Raw genomic sequence first — 17,325 nt, 5'->3', positions numbered from 1 at the left:
TTTCCCTCTTTTTCTGCCCTGATCGTGTTTCTTATTTTTCTCTCCTAACCCTCCCAATTCCCTCTCCTATTCTCACCCTATCCTTTCCCCCATGTTCCAACTCTCTTCCCCCCTCTCTTTTCACTTCCTTCCTGCACTCCTCCTCCTCTTTCCTGTCCTCTCACTCTTGGTGTGGAAAGTCAAAGCAGCCTTTGGATTCATTACAGTGACAAATGATGTCATGATGATATTGAGATGTACTGCTGTCAAAGAGTTAAGGACTGGTGTACACTAGACAAAGTTGCAGCTGATAACCATAAGTGTGTCAGTGTGTCAATGTTGGGCTGCACCCAGAATACTAATGAACACTGTAACTAATACAGCAACATTTTAAAAGTGTTGACACAATGATTCAGGCAAAATAGAGAAAATGGGCAATGAAGAGTGGGCGAGGAGTTCTTCAGGGAAAGCAGAACCTAGGAAAAGGTATATATATATTGATTTTCGTTGTTAAAATAAAGTGGAGGAGTAAAGAGGACAACGGTTAGTCATTTGAGTGATAGGATGCCACCTCAGTGTGGTTCGGCAGTGCGAAAGCTAAGTCTCCAAGCCGCAGAGAAACAAAAGAAGATTGCTCCCAATTTTGCGTCTATTTCTCATTTGTTTGCTTACAGAGCTCCTGTATTTCTACACCCTTCCACAGTCATTCCCCGCCTCCTCCACCATGTCTGCCAAAACGCACTGTAGCATGAATGGATAGTGAAGCAATGGATGGGAACCAATTATGATAGCAAGAATTCAAAGCTCTCATCAAACTAAATGCTGCCATCCCTTTTCCTATCAAACTCTATGGTGTGCCATGTGAATTACTTCTCATCATGCACATTCATAAATATTTGGTCCTTATTTAAATGGTAAATGCTATTTCCATTTGCACAATACATCATCATTAAAGCTATAGAAATGCTGGATCTGAGATCATTCACTGGTACAGCAATATAAGCAATATATAACATGTCTACGGGTGCCTACATCAAAATATTCAGATACAAATGTCTCATTTAGATGTTTTTGAGTCTACTATTGGACTGAAGTCCACAATGTAGTGAGTATAGCTTTAGTAAAGGAACACAGTCTTTAGTCCGTTATTAAATGGCATTAATATTCTTGGCACTTCTACCTAGAGACAAAGTGTTGAGCAGAGGAGAACTTTAGGAAGTGTGATTTCTACTATTCACATGCTTTACAAGATCATTTGTACAACAGGAAAGTAAGTACCAGGGTGGTCTCTCCACAGAAATCCCAAGCTAGCAAACTGTCTCCAGGCAGACTTGACATGGTAATTTATGCTAACTGGCTTACTGTGCTTTTACAGTGTAATATAAAAACTGCACATGCATCAGCTGCAGATTGTAATGTAAATGTAGGTCATGGAGGATTTTCACCCCTCCCCTTTTATTTGACTGTATTGCTTTGATTTTTTTCTGTTGAGCTTTTCTCTGTCTGATGTAGCTGTTCTCCATTGTACACTCAGTATAGTTGTATGTCTTTCAGGTTTCATTCTGTAGTGGCCTAGTCTTCTGTTCCCACCCCTCGTCTCGGATGTCTCTGTGAATGTAGTACCATAATGTTAACATGGAGCCTGAGTTAATCCAGTCTGTAAGCAGTCGGACAGTTCAATGAACGGTCAGAGACAGGACAAAAATAAATGCTCGAAGAGAAGAGGAGAATGTCCGATGGGAGAGAATATAATGGAAGTAACGTACACATATATAATGGCCAACATCCCTCTTTTAATAACAAAAAAAAGGATGCGCAGTACCCATTGTTCCCCAAATAAAGCAGCAGGAAGTTAACATCTGATCAAGGTCTTCAGAGCTGCATGTCACATCTTGAATCTCAGGTGGAATGATGAATGTGTGCAAAATGCACACTCCTTAGTATGACTGTATCAAATAGTGACACTCAGGCCAATAATGTTAGGCAACATCTATGACAAATGGACCGTTTGACAACAATAATCAGCGCGGGTGTCAATAAAAGTTGATCTCATCGAATGCTGTCTGAACAGTTAACCTCTAAAACATCAGCATTGTTAATAGAGCTGGCAAAATGGGTCTTCATCCCCTGATAGCCAGTGCCTGCATACTGTTCTACACGGCATGTAACGGCTCAATAGCAGTTATAAGTCTGCTGCCCAGAATCCAACCAATTAAAGCCCCCAAAGAGGGGTTTTAAGCATGTCATCAGATGACCAGAGAGAGAGAATGACAGAGAGGGAGAATAGGAGCAAAAGGATAGATTACTCTAGAGCCCACTCTTGCTCTTTTCCGGGCTTTAGTGCCCCACTTTCTCTCTAATCTTCCTTTCTGGTCTGACACACATTTCACCGACAGATACAGAAAGGATTTACTAGCACTTCAACCAATGAACTCAATTCATTGCTTTTTGGGTAATAGTTAAGCCATACTTGGCTCTGCAGAACTGAGAAGCAGTCCCAATGATAACAGTAATTAAAACAAGCAAACCAACTTTCAGGCTAATGTTAAGGTACTTTTCAAAAATCGTATTGAGACACTTTTGGTTCAGAAGTACAGACCAGCGTGACATCAGCATATGGTGAAAACGTGCAAATAGTCTGATGTCGCAGTTAATCATTTGCAGTGAAAAGGACAGAGGTTCATATTTCCACCGCAATAACTAAACGCAATACCAACTGAATGAACTGAGTCATGGGGTCTGAGTCACATTAGTCTTTAATGTAAGAGTAAACAGCCAAAGCTGCCTGCATCAGTCACACATTCAGTTTGAAACCCAATTCTGTATTTCTTTACATCGCCAACATGGCCGAGATATTCAAGTGAGGTATCAGGTGCAAATATCTACCACAAAGGGGTCTAAGGTATGAGCTGAATGAAACAAATATAACCTTTGAAAAATTGTGGCAAAAGTGTCCGCTTCCCATTGGTGCAATACACCGAACGGGTCCCTGCTTCTTTGCTTGCCATTTCAAACAATAATCCAATACGGTGGCCTCCACCAATGGTCAGATTATCCGGAATGAAAGTGACTTTCAAATCCGTAATAAAATGATGAAATTCTGGTTGTTGAGGGTAAATCCCACCTGAAACACAATTTAGACAAGCCATTCTGCTACACGTTTTTCTCTGACACATTTCTGTCAGCAGTCTGTGGTTAAATTGTCAGACACATAAAAGCTATGGAGATCAGGTTCTAGCCTTACTTGCCACCTTCCACACAGTGTATCCCAAATATCTAAAAACGTTTGGCTTCTCACCTTCTGCACTTAGTGTGTGAATGTGCCAGTGACCTTCCTTTTCCCTGTAGGGAGAGCGACTGGGAGGCCTCCAGTCTGGAAGATACTGGTGATAATTTAAACCAGACACACCCTGGAAAGACTGAACTGTTTGTCAGTACAACACAACACTGCCTTGTTTGCAATAATGACCACCAGATTACATCTACCATGTGTGTGTCTGCGCCTTTGCATGCCTGCATGCGTTTGAACGGCTGTGCTTGTGTAAGAGCCCTCTATACTGTCAAAGAGTTAGGGGACATTCTCCACCCTGATGTCACCCCATATCCATCTACCCGCCCCGCACACACACAAATACATCATTCATTCTGAGTGTTTTATTAAGTGTCTATGGGACGATAGGGAACAACCCAGACACTGAGAGCTCACCGAGTCAACTCGCTGACTGAGTAACTTGAATGGACTTAACCAAACTATTACTTATCCATCTATCAACCAATACAATGGCAGTACTATCTCAAACACTCAGACATAAACTCACACCATTTGAATCTTTTGAAAGAGAGGCATGCTCCATCACCACATTTTACAACACATTCACTGAATTCATTTAGCTCAAAAGTATTGCAAACAGGAGTATAAGATGAATATCCTGCACAGTTTAAGGTCACCTATCTTTATTTTAAAATAATAAAGAAGACAAAAGCTGTTCCGGTGACTGACTGGGAAGGACTGAATCACCTTCGATAGTGACGTTGAAGCAGATGGCTAAGCCACCCAGCTACACTACAACAAGCTGATGATGGTATCCCACTGTGTGTGCATGCCTATTTTTATCTTTGAGTATCTATGCAAATGTGTAACTGTTGCAGTCTATTCTCAAGTATAAATCATTAAATACTGGATACTCTGAGCACACAGCCATACCTCCTATTATTGTTATTTCTTAATGCCCTTTATCTCTACATCCCTCCTTTCTCTCTCTCCTTGGTGAGATTCAATTGAGCAGAAAGTTCCTGATGATAAACAAAAAGGACGTTTGGTGTTGCTGTCACAAAATGTCTGTTGCACCTGGTCTCAACAGCAGGGTCTCTGACAGGAGGTGACCGTGTGCAAAGGAGAGGAGGAGGTGGAGAAAGAGAGGGAACAAAGTCAGGAACAACTAAGGTTAGAGATGAAGGTAGAGAAAGATGATAGCATACAGGCAATTTCAAATGATTTTTGAATACTTATCAAAGGGCAAACGGGAAACAAGTTACATGCTATTCATTTGTTGTCACTGAAGGGACTGCTTACATTTAAAATCACTGCATATTGAGCCAAAGTATTCAGACAAAGTTCTTCTGATTATGTGGGATTATTCCTCTGTAGACAGTGCTGGTACTCTAACCAGGAGTACGGGAGGGCAGAGCTCTGACTGTAAGCGTTACCATCTCTATGAAACCCAGTGAGAGTCTATAAGAGTGTGTGCATGGTATAGAACAAAAGCAGACTGTGTTGGGCTACAGCCTGCCTGGCTGCTGGGATGTGGTCGTGTGTTAATGTGTTCAGTGTTAACTTTTACAGACAGAGAAACCTAGAATTAACACACAGTGACAACATTTACATTTGTGAGCTAGACACAAATGCTAAACAAATTAGTACGTGCACTCACAGTCCACAGATGGATCCAATTACACACAAACACTCACTCACAACACTTGTGTGTTTGAAGAAACTCGTGTCCAGGCTAGCTTGGTTGCGCCCAGTTTCTCAGGAACACAGTCACATAGGACGGAGAAGATGTCATCAGCCCAGGTTTTAACCTTAATAAAGTGGTGAACGTTTATTGAAATCAACTGAGAAATTGTCGAACAAGAAATGAATAGGATAAGCAGGTGCACACAACCAACATGAACTTGACTCCCTACTGTTGTTTTTATTTACATGTACAATACCTAAAACATCTTTTGCAAGGCCACCAATTTCAGTTTTCGTATTAACCAAAGAGGAGACAACAGAAACCACTGAAATCAAATATAAGTCTGAAAAAAAATGTCACAAAAAGGATTATCAATTTGTCAACTTTCTTGGTTTGAATTACACTAAACCACCTAAAAAAAACCATAGTCTGAAGCTCATTTCCCGAAAGGTGTTTTGAATTTGGCTTTGCATGCATGTCAGATGTTCCAAATCCCAAGCACACTGGTCTAACCGGGTTTATGTTTAAACACAAACAGCGCTAACACCCACAGACACTTGTGTGGACACACATTGCATGCAAGCATAGTCAATTGCACGGAGGACTCCGATCCTTTTCTGGGTCAAACATACTCAAAGGTGATTGAACTGCTCTCCCCTGTGTCACGCCAACACATGCATTCTCTGTCTGTTTTGAAGACAGAGTGTCCTGTGTCCTATTATCCACACATACACAGCATAACATACACCCACAAATTTGAGTCCTCTAACTCGGTGACAAGAGCACTGAATTTTACATTTCAATGGGTAGATGTTTGTAATAAACCAGATGGTTGTGGCTAAACACTTCAAAGACTGTTGTATTTTCTGTTAATGTGTTTTATAGAGCAAAGTAGATGGCAAGACTACTGAGTCTACCATGAGCTGTGACAAAAGAGTTTAACAGCAGAAAGAAAGACCAGCCCTAGAAAAAGCCTGAGGAGCCTATTGTATATGAGTGGTAGAGGGCAGAGATCATTAAACATTTGAGTCTGTATAGTTGAAACTATACTTGTGTATTTATATGTGTGCATGTGCACACAAGGGTGTGCAAGCTTGAATTAGTCTGTGAGTCTATTTGTGACCTTGTGTATTTGACCCATTAACTGATTTAATTGCTGGTTCCAGTGATCTGTAAGATTCCCAGGGTATGGTCAGGGTGGGAGAACAGAGGCTGGATTGAGCATGGAGCTGGTCCAGGGGATGGGATCTAGGTCTGTGCTGGACAGAGAGCAGGAAACGGGCACACCCAGGCTGGTCTTGGACTGCAACTGGAAACGGGGACAGAGCCCTGTCACAGAGGGCATTGAGACAGTGGGCTAGTTCAGGATCTAAAGAGGCCAAGCCATGAACTGAGAGGGGAAGAGAGGAAAGGGCCTGATTTGTTTTGTGCCGAGCTGTATGGGGCTCTGTCCATGGCACAGCAAACAGAGCCGGCTTAGAGAAATGAGCAAAATACAGACCGAATAAGACTGATGTCTGTTCCACAAAAGTCTCAAGTGCAGAGCATTCTAGTTTTGGATTTGGATGCCATTGTGGCTGTGTGATCACTTAACCGACATCTTTACTTTTGTCTTGGAGGCATTCAAGTAACAGTACATCGGCATCCAGGTGACATTTGGAGGATCATCAAGTGTTCCTCAGAGCAGCTCAAAAGAAACAAGTGTTTTACTTTCTAATTTCAGTCTGGATTAATTTGAACTAAAATAGGCTGGATCTGTGCTAGTTCACATTAATTATGGCTCAGCGTCACTCAGTAGAAGGGGATGAGAAAGAGGGAACAGAGACCTCATTGAGAAACAACCAGGACACACTCACACACACACACATGTGTAGCATGTGTTTGCCAGTATGTACACACAGCACACACAAGCTCAAATCCCCACACACACACACACAAGCTCAAATCCCCACACACACACACACACACACACACACACACACACACACACACACACACACACACACACACACACACACGTCTGATTTTGTACTCCCATAGAACTAATTCAGACTCAAAGATAACATAGATCTACAGTTTGTAGTTCATGTGTACACTGATTGCTAATCCTATATCTTTATACACTCAATCAACAACTACCTGAATTTAAAAGTTAAAAAGGAAGATATGATATGAATATGTTATCCATGGCTTTAATAGTGACAGGCATAGATAATAGACAACAGTTGTGACAGCTTCTACCCTGCATTCACTGAGGCACCAAGTGCATTACCAGATGACTTCAAATAGCAGAAGGTAAATCTATAGAGACATCTTTACTGCCCCACTTACCCCTAACATCGGCTAAACAAAGCATGGACAACTATGTATGCAATATGTATGTATTGCTATTCTGTAGTTGATATTTCTTCAGTTTCAGAGACATGTTTGGGTATAACGGAGACAAAAGTACACTGCAGATTGTTCAACATGTAGAACCTACACAACTCTAAATTGGAATTTATTTCCGTGTGCTGAACTCATTGTAGCCACACCGGGGCCTCAGTGGAACTAAGCTATTCCATAAGGAGGGGAGCCATTGAAGTAAATGGGAGAGGTTATACAATGGGCTGAAGCTAGGCAGTGCATCGAGGTCAGAAGTATGTAGCACAGCTACTTTTTCTCAAAGCAACCTGGAAAATATTGGGCAATGAGAGAACTTGCCAAAATCATCTCAACCTGTCAACCTGCCTTGATCTGTGATCGAGCAAAGCAACCAGTGCTTCACTATAAGCATATCAAATCCAACGCCCCATCCTCAGCCTCTCAATGTCTACTGAGACTAATCATGAAAGTGTTAGAAAGGCTTCAGCTTCCTTAGACATAATGGGCTTTTTCAAGTCAACGTTCTATTGGCGTTTAATTTCACCACAGGTTCAAGTGAATAAGAGGTGAGTCAAATAACAGAACAGAAAGTGTTGGAATAAAGGAAGTATGGATTGATAACAGCAATTATTGTAATAATGACAACAGGACTGCATCATTGACAACAATAGCTGGCATTCATCCAGACAGACAGTAGTACCGGTAACAATAACACAGTAGACGTCTACATCAGGACAATAAGATGCCTCACTTGGAATCATTGGGAAAACGAGGTCTATGGAGACCTTTAAGCAGCTTCTTCTTGTAGGCTACAAAGTTAAAAGTAGCTGTGCTAAAACAGGTTATTAAAAAAAGAAATGTTTAACATGATCTCAACATTACATTTTAAATACAAATGAGGAGCCATGTATTTACCATGTATTCACAATTCTAGTGATATGGAAGTGTTGAATGTGATGTAATGCTCTGTTTATGATTAATTTCTCCTGCTCATAACACTCTCAATAACGACATGGGATTCAAGTAATTATGGGCTCTAAGAACATGTTTGCACAACTTAATAACCTTTTTGAGGTCCAAATCGGTCCAACACGCTTCTACATGCTAGCTGTGTGGCAGGTGTCTATTTCATCTCGACAGAGTCAGGCATGTTCAAGCAGACTCAACACTGAAGCTGCTGACAGAGCCACTGGGATTAGATTATACACACACACACACACACACATAGTATAAGAACACACAAATACTCACTCTACATGCACAGACGGTGTCCTGACAGCTGCCAGCCAACATGCGACACAGGCTTGGTTATCTTTATATCCGTGTGAACAAACTATTATGCTATGGTTGTGGTGAGAAATAGGGTGTTGCATTAATTGTATGTGAACGTTTTTTATACATTCAATAAGCAAGAACAGTGGCTTTCAGGGTCAGACTCAAGGATTTAAATATTGGTCAAAGGAAGCCTCTAACAAGACATATATGTATTTAGTGTCGTATAACTTCAGTAAAGCTCCGTCTCCCAAGAAAAGGTAGAGTCTGGTAACCTTAATAAAGTCAAAATATTATTTTCCTTCAAAGTTTACAGCCACTGAGAATATTTTATTATGTATTATTAATCCTTCTGTTTTTAGTTTAAAATATGTAATTCTTGGAAAGGGTCAAAATTGCATTTGTGTGTTATTTTTAACATCTGCTCTCCTTATTTGCTCTCCTTGTATCGAATGACTTAATCTCCATATGCAGCCTGGTTGCCGTCAGCTGTTACTTTGAGTGTAAGCAAAATCACTTTTGCACTCACTTGCTGAATGGAATACCACAAATAGGTAGCACTGTTCTACTGTTATGAACACAAAAACAGACACAAAAGCTAAAAAAAAAAAGATGATTACGCAGGCACAGAAACAGACCCAGACACACACCCATTATACCCAGAAGGAAACTATGACGGAAGAATAATTTGATACAAATCAGAGGGAAAGAGGGGATCTACATGGAAAATGAAATGGCGCTTGGTGAAACAAGAGAACGGATTATTCCTTTGCCTCCTCTGTTCTTCTGCGTCTGTTCTCGCCCTGTCACTCTCTTCGTGGACTCAAAAGGCCTTTGTCTCATTCTTCACCAATGACTAGTGCAGTTTCATGTTTTCAGAGGGAGAACATATAGTTGAGACTTTCTGGCTTTGTCTTAGCCTACAGCTGAAAAAGAGCTGAACTGAAGATTAAAAAATATCAAATCATGTTCAAAGCTATCAGCATGGCCTTACGCAATAATTGTACAAAATCTTAAGTGTGTTTGTTGGAAGGCAGAAGTACTTAATGAAAAATATGCAGCATGTACTTTTCTTCTACTTAAAGTTGCAGCCTGTGCTTCAATAGATCCATCATGAATTGTTTTCTACACTGCATCGTAACCTAGCATGGGACATGGGGGAAAGAAATGGTTGTATTTTAGAAACAGCATGATTCTCTGAAAACAACTGAGCTCTCATGCAGAAAAACAACTTGTTGGATTTTAGAGGGCTCCCCACACGGGCTACTTATAAACAGCCAAGAAGTCAAATTTGGGAAGGTGATAAAAAAGTAAGGAGATTATGGACCGAATGTGATCTGAATCAATGTGAGCCATTCTGCTAATTTAACTTCATACAATTAACTAATCAAATTGAACTAATCCAGTGCTTCAAGCATGTCTTTATTTTTTTCCTTCTAATTAAATCATTATTGCGTGCACCGCAACTAAAGCTATTGTTAAGGATATGCTCCGACTCTTCTTAATACTTGTGAAATATTAAGGTAAATTAGTCACTTTTAAATTTTTCCATTTTGAAATTGAACACTATGCAGAGAAGTCATGAGAGGCTGGGAACAAGAATAGTGTTGCGTTTAAATCATAGGAGCTTCGACTGAAAGCTTATTGAGTTTGGGGATAACTAAATATTGGAGCATCACATTTTTTCCCTACGGCCATTTTGTTGACACCTCTTGGTAACTGCTTATTTATCAGTCTCTTGGACATTGTTCAATGTGGCCTGATCACTTCTATCAAGTCAGACCCAAAACATGTTTAATCATTAACGTTGATGTGGCACACATGAGTTTAAATCAAATAGACCCATTAGAGCAAACACGGTCACACTGCTTCTCAGTACTCTGTGGGTGCGTGGTGCGAGTGTCCTGGTGTGAGTGTGTTAGTGGCATCAGAAAATGAATATGTGTCTGATGTAACGTTTTTTAGATGTGTGCTGGTTCAAGGTTAAAAACTAACTAGAACTGTGAAAAAAAAGACAAGGGGTCAAAGTGTAATGAAAGTCAATGAAAAGGCGATCCATGGAAAAAGAGAGAAGGAAAGTCTGCAATAAGTGACAAAATAAGAGAGAAGTAAGATAACCCTCTTATTGTGACAGACAAACAATATATTTTTAATTAAATTATTGAATGAGTGAAAAGGATTATTGTGAAGACAGCGAACCAACAACATTTTAGATGTGATATAAGCTTCTGTCATGGGTCAACGATTAAGAAAAAGTAACGTCAACACATTGTAAACACAACTTTTAGACTCTCGCAAATGTTTTACATTGAGTTTATAAGGTCATTTATTGATTTTTTTCCATTTATCCGTGTTTATGTTAGTTTCCTGCTTCACAGCACAAACACAATTCAGCGGTTTGGAGCTGGTGTGTATGGTAAACTTTCTTAATGATTAACCAGTGTTAAAAGTGAACTCAGGTCACGTCTTAGAAACTTGTTGTGGGAGAATCAGGGCTTTAGACCATACTGAAAAATGCTCTGATCCATTTTGAAAGTACATGGACTAGCCAACGCTAAGCTGTCCATACTCTGCACCTACGGCTAAAACAAACAAAGCTGCAAGACAAAAGAGGAAGGCAGAAAACAAACAAGTGGGTGAATATATGTCCACAGGGATATGACTCGGAACAAAGGGAAAAGGGCAGTGTTATTTTACAAATGGAATCCGTATGAAATAGTACAACCCTGACCCTGTTAGAATAAAATTGAAAAATAAAAACTATGCAGACACATTGAGCTGAAGTTCAAAACACATCTGGAATACAAGTATAAACGAGAGGCAACTTCAATGTACTTCATCAGACTGAGAATACAAAGCAAAGTGAGCCCTTTGTGCACAGAGAAGGTCCAAATCCTACAGAGCGCAGCCAAACAGGTGCTTTCTGCTAATCCTCTGTCCGTGTACATGAACGTGTCTTCCAATGAGTGTAGTTCAATGTGTAGAGGTGTGTGAGCATCTTTGTTTATGAGTATATAGCCATTATCATTTGAATCTATAAAAATGATCCTGTCTGCATTTATATGATCGACCAACGTGTCAAACCCAGTCTGCTGTATCCAAGTTCACCATCTCTCCAATACACTGAATACTTGAGCACAATAGAGGAAAGGCCTTGTCTGTAGAGTCTTAAGTCGTTCTTTCTTTTGTTCAATCTTTCTCCACTTGGCATTCCAATTATTTTATTTCACTCAACTGTAAACCAGTAATACAGGACTTCACCGTTACAATTCTTGGCTATAAAGAGAGGCACTCGGAGAGTTTGCTAATACTCATTCATTCTTGCATCTAAATCCTCATTCCTATTATAACCCTTACTATACTATCGAGTGCTGGTCCATGTTCGTCAAAATCTGGCCCGGTGTCCAACTTTTTCCAAATCTTTCTCCTCCGTTTAGTCTCGCATCTGGTTTTCCTAAATAAGTTCAAATAAATCACAAATGAAAAAACAAACAGCATGAAACATCTGATATGCTACAAACTAACTGGGCCGTTTCCAAAACTCAGTAAAAGGTTTTTACAACACAGCCGTGGTGAGAGCATCAATGAGCATTTACTGATGTTTGAACTAAAAGATTGTTTAACATCCTCTGTGTTTTACATTAAACAAACTATGTTAATGACAGTAAACATTTACTAAATCTCCATGCCTATGTTTAAAAAAAACATTTGCATTCATGTTTAGATTATTATTTTTTTTATGTAGTTGGATTTTAGGCTATTTTACCAAAGGAAGAGTGAAAAGCTTTTGAGATATGATTCAATATGAACAACATCAAGGATTTCATTAGGATAAACTGTATTTGAATATAACAAACATCCACTGAGCAGGTCTAAAAGAGTCATTCAAACAGCCTCTCAACACTGATAATGACATTGAGTAACATTCAAATGTTATAAAAGTGGAACTATTTATTCTTGAAAGAAAGATATGAAAAAAAATTGGTGAAAAGCCTTAAGGTATTTATAAATTCAAAGCGAAGTCTTGGGCAAAAGGTCAGCTTGGGCGAACGAGTTGTTTTCCCGTTATCTTCATGCATCTTAACAGACTGCATTTAGTGACATCATTGAGAAGAGTTGAGATGGGTTGTTGTTTTGTTAACACATATTTAACCTATTTGAACCTATTTGAAAATTACACAACTCCTGGTGAGGTAAACAGACAGCCACCAGTGTCTCAACATTTGACTTGGTTCTGGAGCAAAAGCCTAACAAATCAAATGTGGTTAGTGTTCTTTGATAAAACGTTCACCCACTGAATGTCTTTTAACACAAAAGGCCTTATAAAATGTTTTCACACATGCACATTTTAACAAAGATGAACCTTCAAACATTGCAGTTGAGGATCAAGCTTTGCCTCCCTCCCTTGCAAGTGTCTTTCAAGCTTCTGATCATGCTGCTTCAGTGTTACACTAATACAAACAGTGCTGTCACATATCAAAGTCTGCAGAGTCTAGTGATGATCACCCTTTATGAGCCATCATCACTGCCAATATCTACAAGGCAATATAACAGTAGCCGTGTTCAAAGGCGGCTGGAAGCTTTGTTCTCCTGATTAGGAGACTTGGCGCCTGTTAAAACATGCACCGCCACATCTCTGGGTAACTCTTTGTTTGTGTGCCTCGCTTTATCATTATATAAGAACATTACAAGTTGGCGGTCTCTATGCTGTGGTGGTAGGGTGCAGAAGAGCTGTTTCCTTTTTCAATTAAGCCCCTTACCCCACAAACACCTCTGATTCACAAACACCTGCTTTCCATGGTGTTACTATGGTAATTTCTCTAGTAAACAGGTTAGGACTTGAAGACACACAGGAGGGTAAGAAGATGGAGAAAGATATAAAAAGTTTCTGGCTAATCATGATGAGTAAATGTTTTGGTTTTTCAGTCAATACTTTATCTGATCTAGACACAAAGGCATGCCAATGGTCTTTAACATCAAAGCTACTGTATTAAGCACGCACACACACAAAGAGACATAAGCCATGTCTTTAGAAAACATACTTTGCTCTTCTGCTTTGTAGGTGAACAATACAGTAAGCTGATCTTCACAGAGTAGAGGCGGGGACCCCGGGCTGTCTAGAGGTCCATCACACACAGAGCACTTTGGTTTGGTGACAGATGAGTCAACAGATAAGTCAACAGTACATTACACTGCAGAGATGAAGTTATTACATATTTCTTTCTTTGTCAAACATATATAATGTGCCACTGTGTGGGCTGACCTAACCTCCTATCCAATTATTGAAGCCTCTTGAGACCACAAACCATCAAAAACTATATTGCTAGTATCTTTAAAAATAGGTTAACTTTAGAGGTAAGGAGAAAACCATTCTTTCAGTCGTACTCTCCTTTCCTTCTAGGAACTGTTTATAGGCCCTTGAGTGAGCTCAATACATCAAAACTTCAAACAAGAAAGCCAAAAACCCTCACTCACCTAACACAACATAAAAAGACCTTGCTGTGAGATATATGTTACGTTTCCTTTAAAACAGGGTACTGAACTGGTAGTTTTTTCCAAATTACAATATTTAAAATAAAAATACATGTTAAAAATGTAAAAACCATTTGCATTATTATGCTGTCAAGGCATTATTAAGAAAAAGTATAAGCAAAATGAAAGGCTTAGAGGCATTAGGAGTGGGGCCCTCATTAGACCCTATACAGGAGGTATATGGTTTGTATAAACATTTTAGGAATGCGCAAAGATATACAACTGAAGCCTGGAGGAAAATATATCCGAGGTAATTAGGACTCATTATGGCACGATTATCATTTGGACATGTTATCCATCTGTGATAGAGATAGCAGTGTGTCAGCAACATTATAACACATTATCCTTGCCTCTATGCTGAGGAGCTCAGGTGAACAGCAAAGCCTGAGCACCGGAGCACGACCTCATGATAAGAGCGTCATGTGATACTGCTTAGCTAAGATACAATAATGTAAAGAGAATGATGAAAGGTGACGCAACGCTCTTCAGCTGACTGACTCAGATTCCTTTGCAGAAAACATTTGGACCGAGGGGGAGAGAGAGAATGATGACTCCCTGTACACCCCAATCTTTCTCCCCCCTCTCTCTTTGTCTCTGCAGTGAGCAAGGTGATGAATGTGTGTGCCCGTCTCAGTTCCTATTAATAGTATTAGTAGTATGGAGTGGAGACAGAGGTGTCAAAGCCAGAGAGGGATGAGAGCTCTCACTCTCTCTTCCCCTCTCTTACTGAGATGAAACCGACTCTGCAGGAGAGTCCAGATGTAGCAGAGGTGGGGGGGCAGAACGCAGGGGAAGAAAGAGGGTAGAGGTCGAAGACAAAGCCAGCAGCAGAGCTTCAAACAGCATGGTGACGGATTTACTACCCATACGATAAAGCAAACAACTTCTCAGCACAGTGGGGTGAAAGACTGGATTTGCACAGTGGGGCTACACAGACAGACATACTGACACATAGGTGCCCAGACAACAGTGGGTTAACTGATTTAACTCTGGAAGCACTGTGCTACTAAGAGTGGAAATTACACAGTTTCCTTTGAGAGTTAAGAGATAGTTCTGCCGTAGAAGACCACTGTTTATACACTCAAGCCTATAAATACATGAGTTTATTCATACCTCGTGAGTTGGTAGCCAGGTCGGCAACTTTCTGAAAGGCATCGAGGAAAGCCGCCACAGCAACCACCGTCGCCCTGGAGAGAAAAGAGAGGTTTAGTATGAAAATCCCACTGACTTTACTGATGTGAAACCATTTACAATACCATGTTTTTTAATAAATAAAGCTCTACAAAAAAGGAGAAACTAATTAGCAGTAGAGGTACTTCAAATCAGTCAAAGGTTACGTGAACACAAGTGGCTGATCTACAACAGCAATGACATACAAGTGTTGGCAAGCAACGAAAGAAATGAGATGATAAACTCATCAGATCTTCTATGGCTCTGAAAATGTAGAGAGATAAACACCTTCTGCGCAGGCATGCACAAACTAAATGTGTACAAATGTTAGATTGTGAAGCTTACATCCTGGTCATTTGAACACTTAAGTATGAATGATAGTGTCTGTATGTATTGTGAGCGTGTGAGTAAGTTCAAACTTAAACGTGCCCCGCTGTGTGAGGAATGTCTCTTTGATTACTTGGAGACCGCTGGAATCTGTCCAGGCTCAGCCGCCCTGAGCCCAGTTTGCCGCACTTACAGGTCAATGAAGGGATCAATGTGGGATCTACCCTGCTCAGACTCAAATGGAAAAAGGGCTTATGGGAAATTCCCAACTCATACCTGCTTTTTATCGTGTGTGGTTAACCACACAGTATTCACAAATTGCAGTATAAAATAATGCTGAAGACTAAAGAAAGGTCAAGATTCGAGTGGTCATTTAAAAAAGAAGAAGTGGATGCTTGGTGAAAGATTACTCTCAGTTTTACTCATACTTGCTGGTAAACTAGCTGACTAGTTACTTTTCTAGCTGGCAACATGTTGCCTCATTGGCAGGCCAGATGACTATTTAACTGGCAAACACGGACTCACCTTCTCCAGAAGTAACAAGCCTCATGACTAACATCACAGGTATGGAGATGACGCTCTTAGTGTGTGTGTACATGCTTTTATGCGATATCTGATCCCATGAATAGAGACATCATTCCCATAAATCATGCATGCAACAAACAAAAAAACACAATTGCTCGGAAAATGTCCAAGGTCCGTTCAGCCAGAATAAGCATGTTTGTCTAAGCTCCGTGCAAAGCTTCATTTGTTAACACCTCTTATCTTTGAAGGGCTGACAGAAAATCATCAGCAGACAACCTGTGAGTTTCCATAAACACACCAGACAGGTAACTTTAACAAGTGGGAAAAACACCAGCTGAGAACAGGCTGCTGGAATCTCTCAACTTTGACTTGCAGATGGATATTTAAGGTGTATTTGAACACCATTGCATATCTGTCTGTTTTCTGATATTACTGAGTATTTTTTAGCATGATCAATTATTTAAAATACACTATGGATTAAAATTGTTCTTAGAAGATGTTCATAATACTGAGTTGAGAAGTATTTTCTAAATCTAAACCATCTCAAGTCTGTTAAAGTTATCAGTCACTTTATGGAGTTAACATCTTAGAGGGGCCTTCTACAAAGCATGAACAAAAGGAAAAACAGAACATAACTGGTGAACAACACTGACCCAAAACTGAATTACAGGCCTTAAGATTCTTCTACATTCATTTGACAGGCAAGCTTTAGTATTAAGTAAATTAAGGAACTTCCTTTGTCACTCAAAAACTTCCTAAAATATTGGCTAATAAGTGCTGTGTTGTTGCAGAGCTGACCAGAAGATCCAAGGGTGTGTCCTGCATGTGGAAAAAGAGACATACGCACAGGCACACACAGATTCCTTTCTATTTAAAGCCCACTGCGGCCACCAGAGCAACCTCCAACTGATATCCGTCTCCACTCATTTATACCCTATATACACTGGTCTGTGGATTTTATTTTACGTGCACTAGCAGCCGGGTCTTGTTCAGTCAAGTTTAATGTATCAATCAAAAACAGGTTTGTGTGGGAACGTGGTTTTAACAGCCTACTCTAAGTGGATCCAGTCATCGAAAGTTAAATGCGACATTGCCAAGAATTGTGAAATGATCATTATTGAAAAATCAACCAAACAAAACATTTCCGGCTCAGTTGACAGTGACTAATAATTAATATTATCAGGTATTCATTTAAGCT

The 17,325-nt window shown here is 40.0% G+C and overlaps 1 protein-coding gene across 6 annotated transcripts in view; it reads right to left on the bottom strand.

The window, feature by feature from the left end:
- Positions 1 to 17,325, bottom strand: part of LOC307045742 (protein MTSS 1-like) — a 52,605-nt gene that overhangs the window by 27,065 nt on the left and 8,215 nt on the right. For all 6 annotated transcript variants that reach the window (XM_079691660.1, XM_079691664.1, XM_079691662.1 and 3 more), the window contains one exon: positions 15,219 to 15,292. In XM_079691660.1, coding sequence (XP_079547786.1) covers positions 15,219 to 15,292 — 74 coding nt within the window. The remainder of the gene's footprint in view (positions 1 to 15,218; positions 15,293 to 17,325) is intronic.

The sequence above is a fragment of the Notothenia rossii genome (assembly GCF_949606895.1).
Source record: "Notothenia rossii genome assembly, chromosome: 7".
NCBI lineage: Eukaryota > Metazoa > Chordata > Actinopteri > Perciformes > Nototheniidae > Notothenia > Notothenia rossii.
Note: the sequence above shows the minus strand (reverse complement) of the source record. Positions and strands in the feature narration are given on the sequence as shown.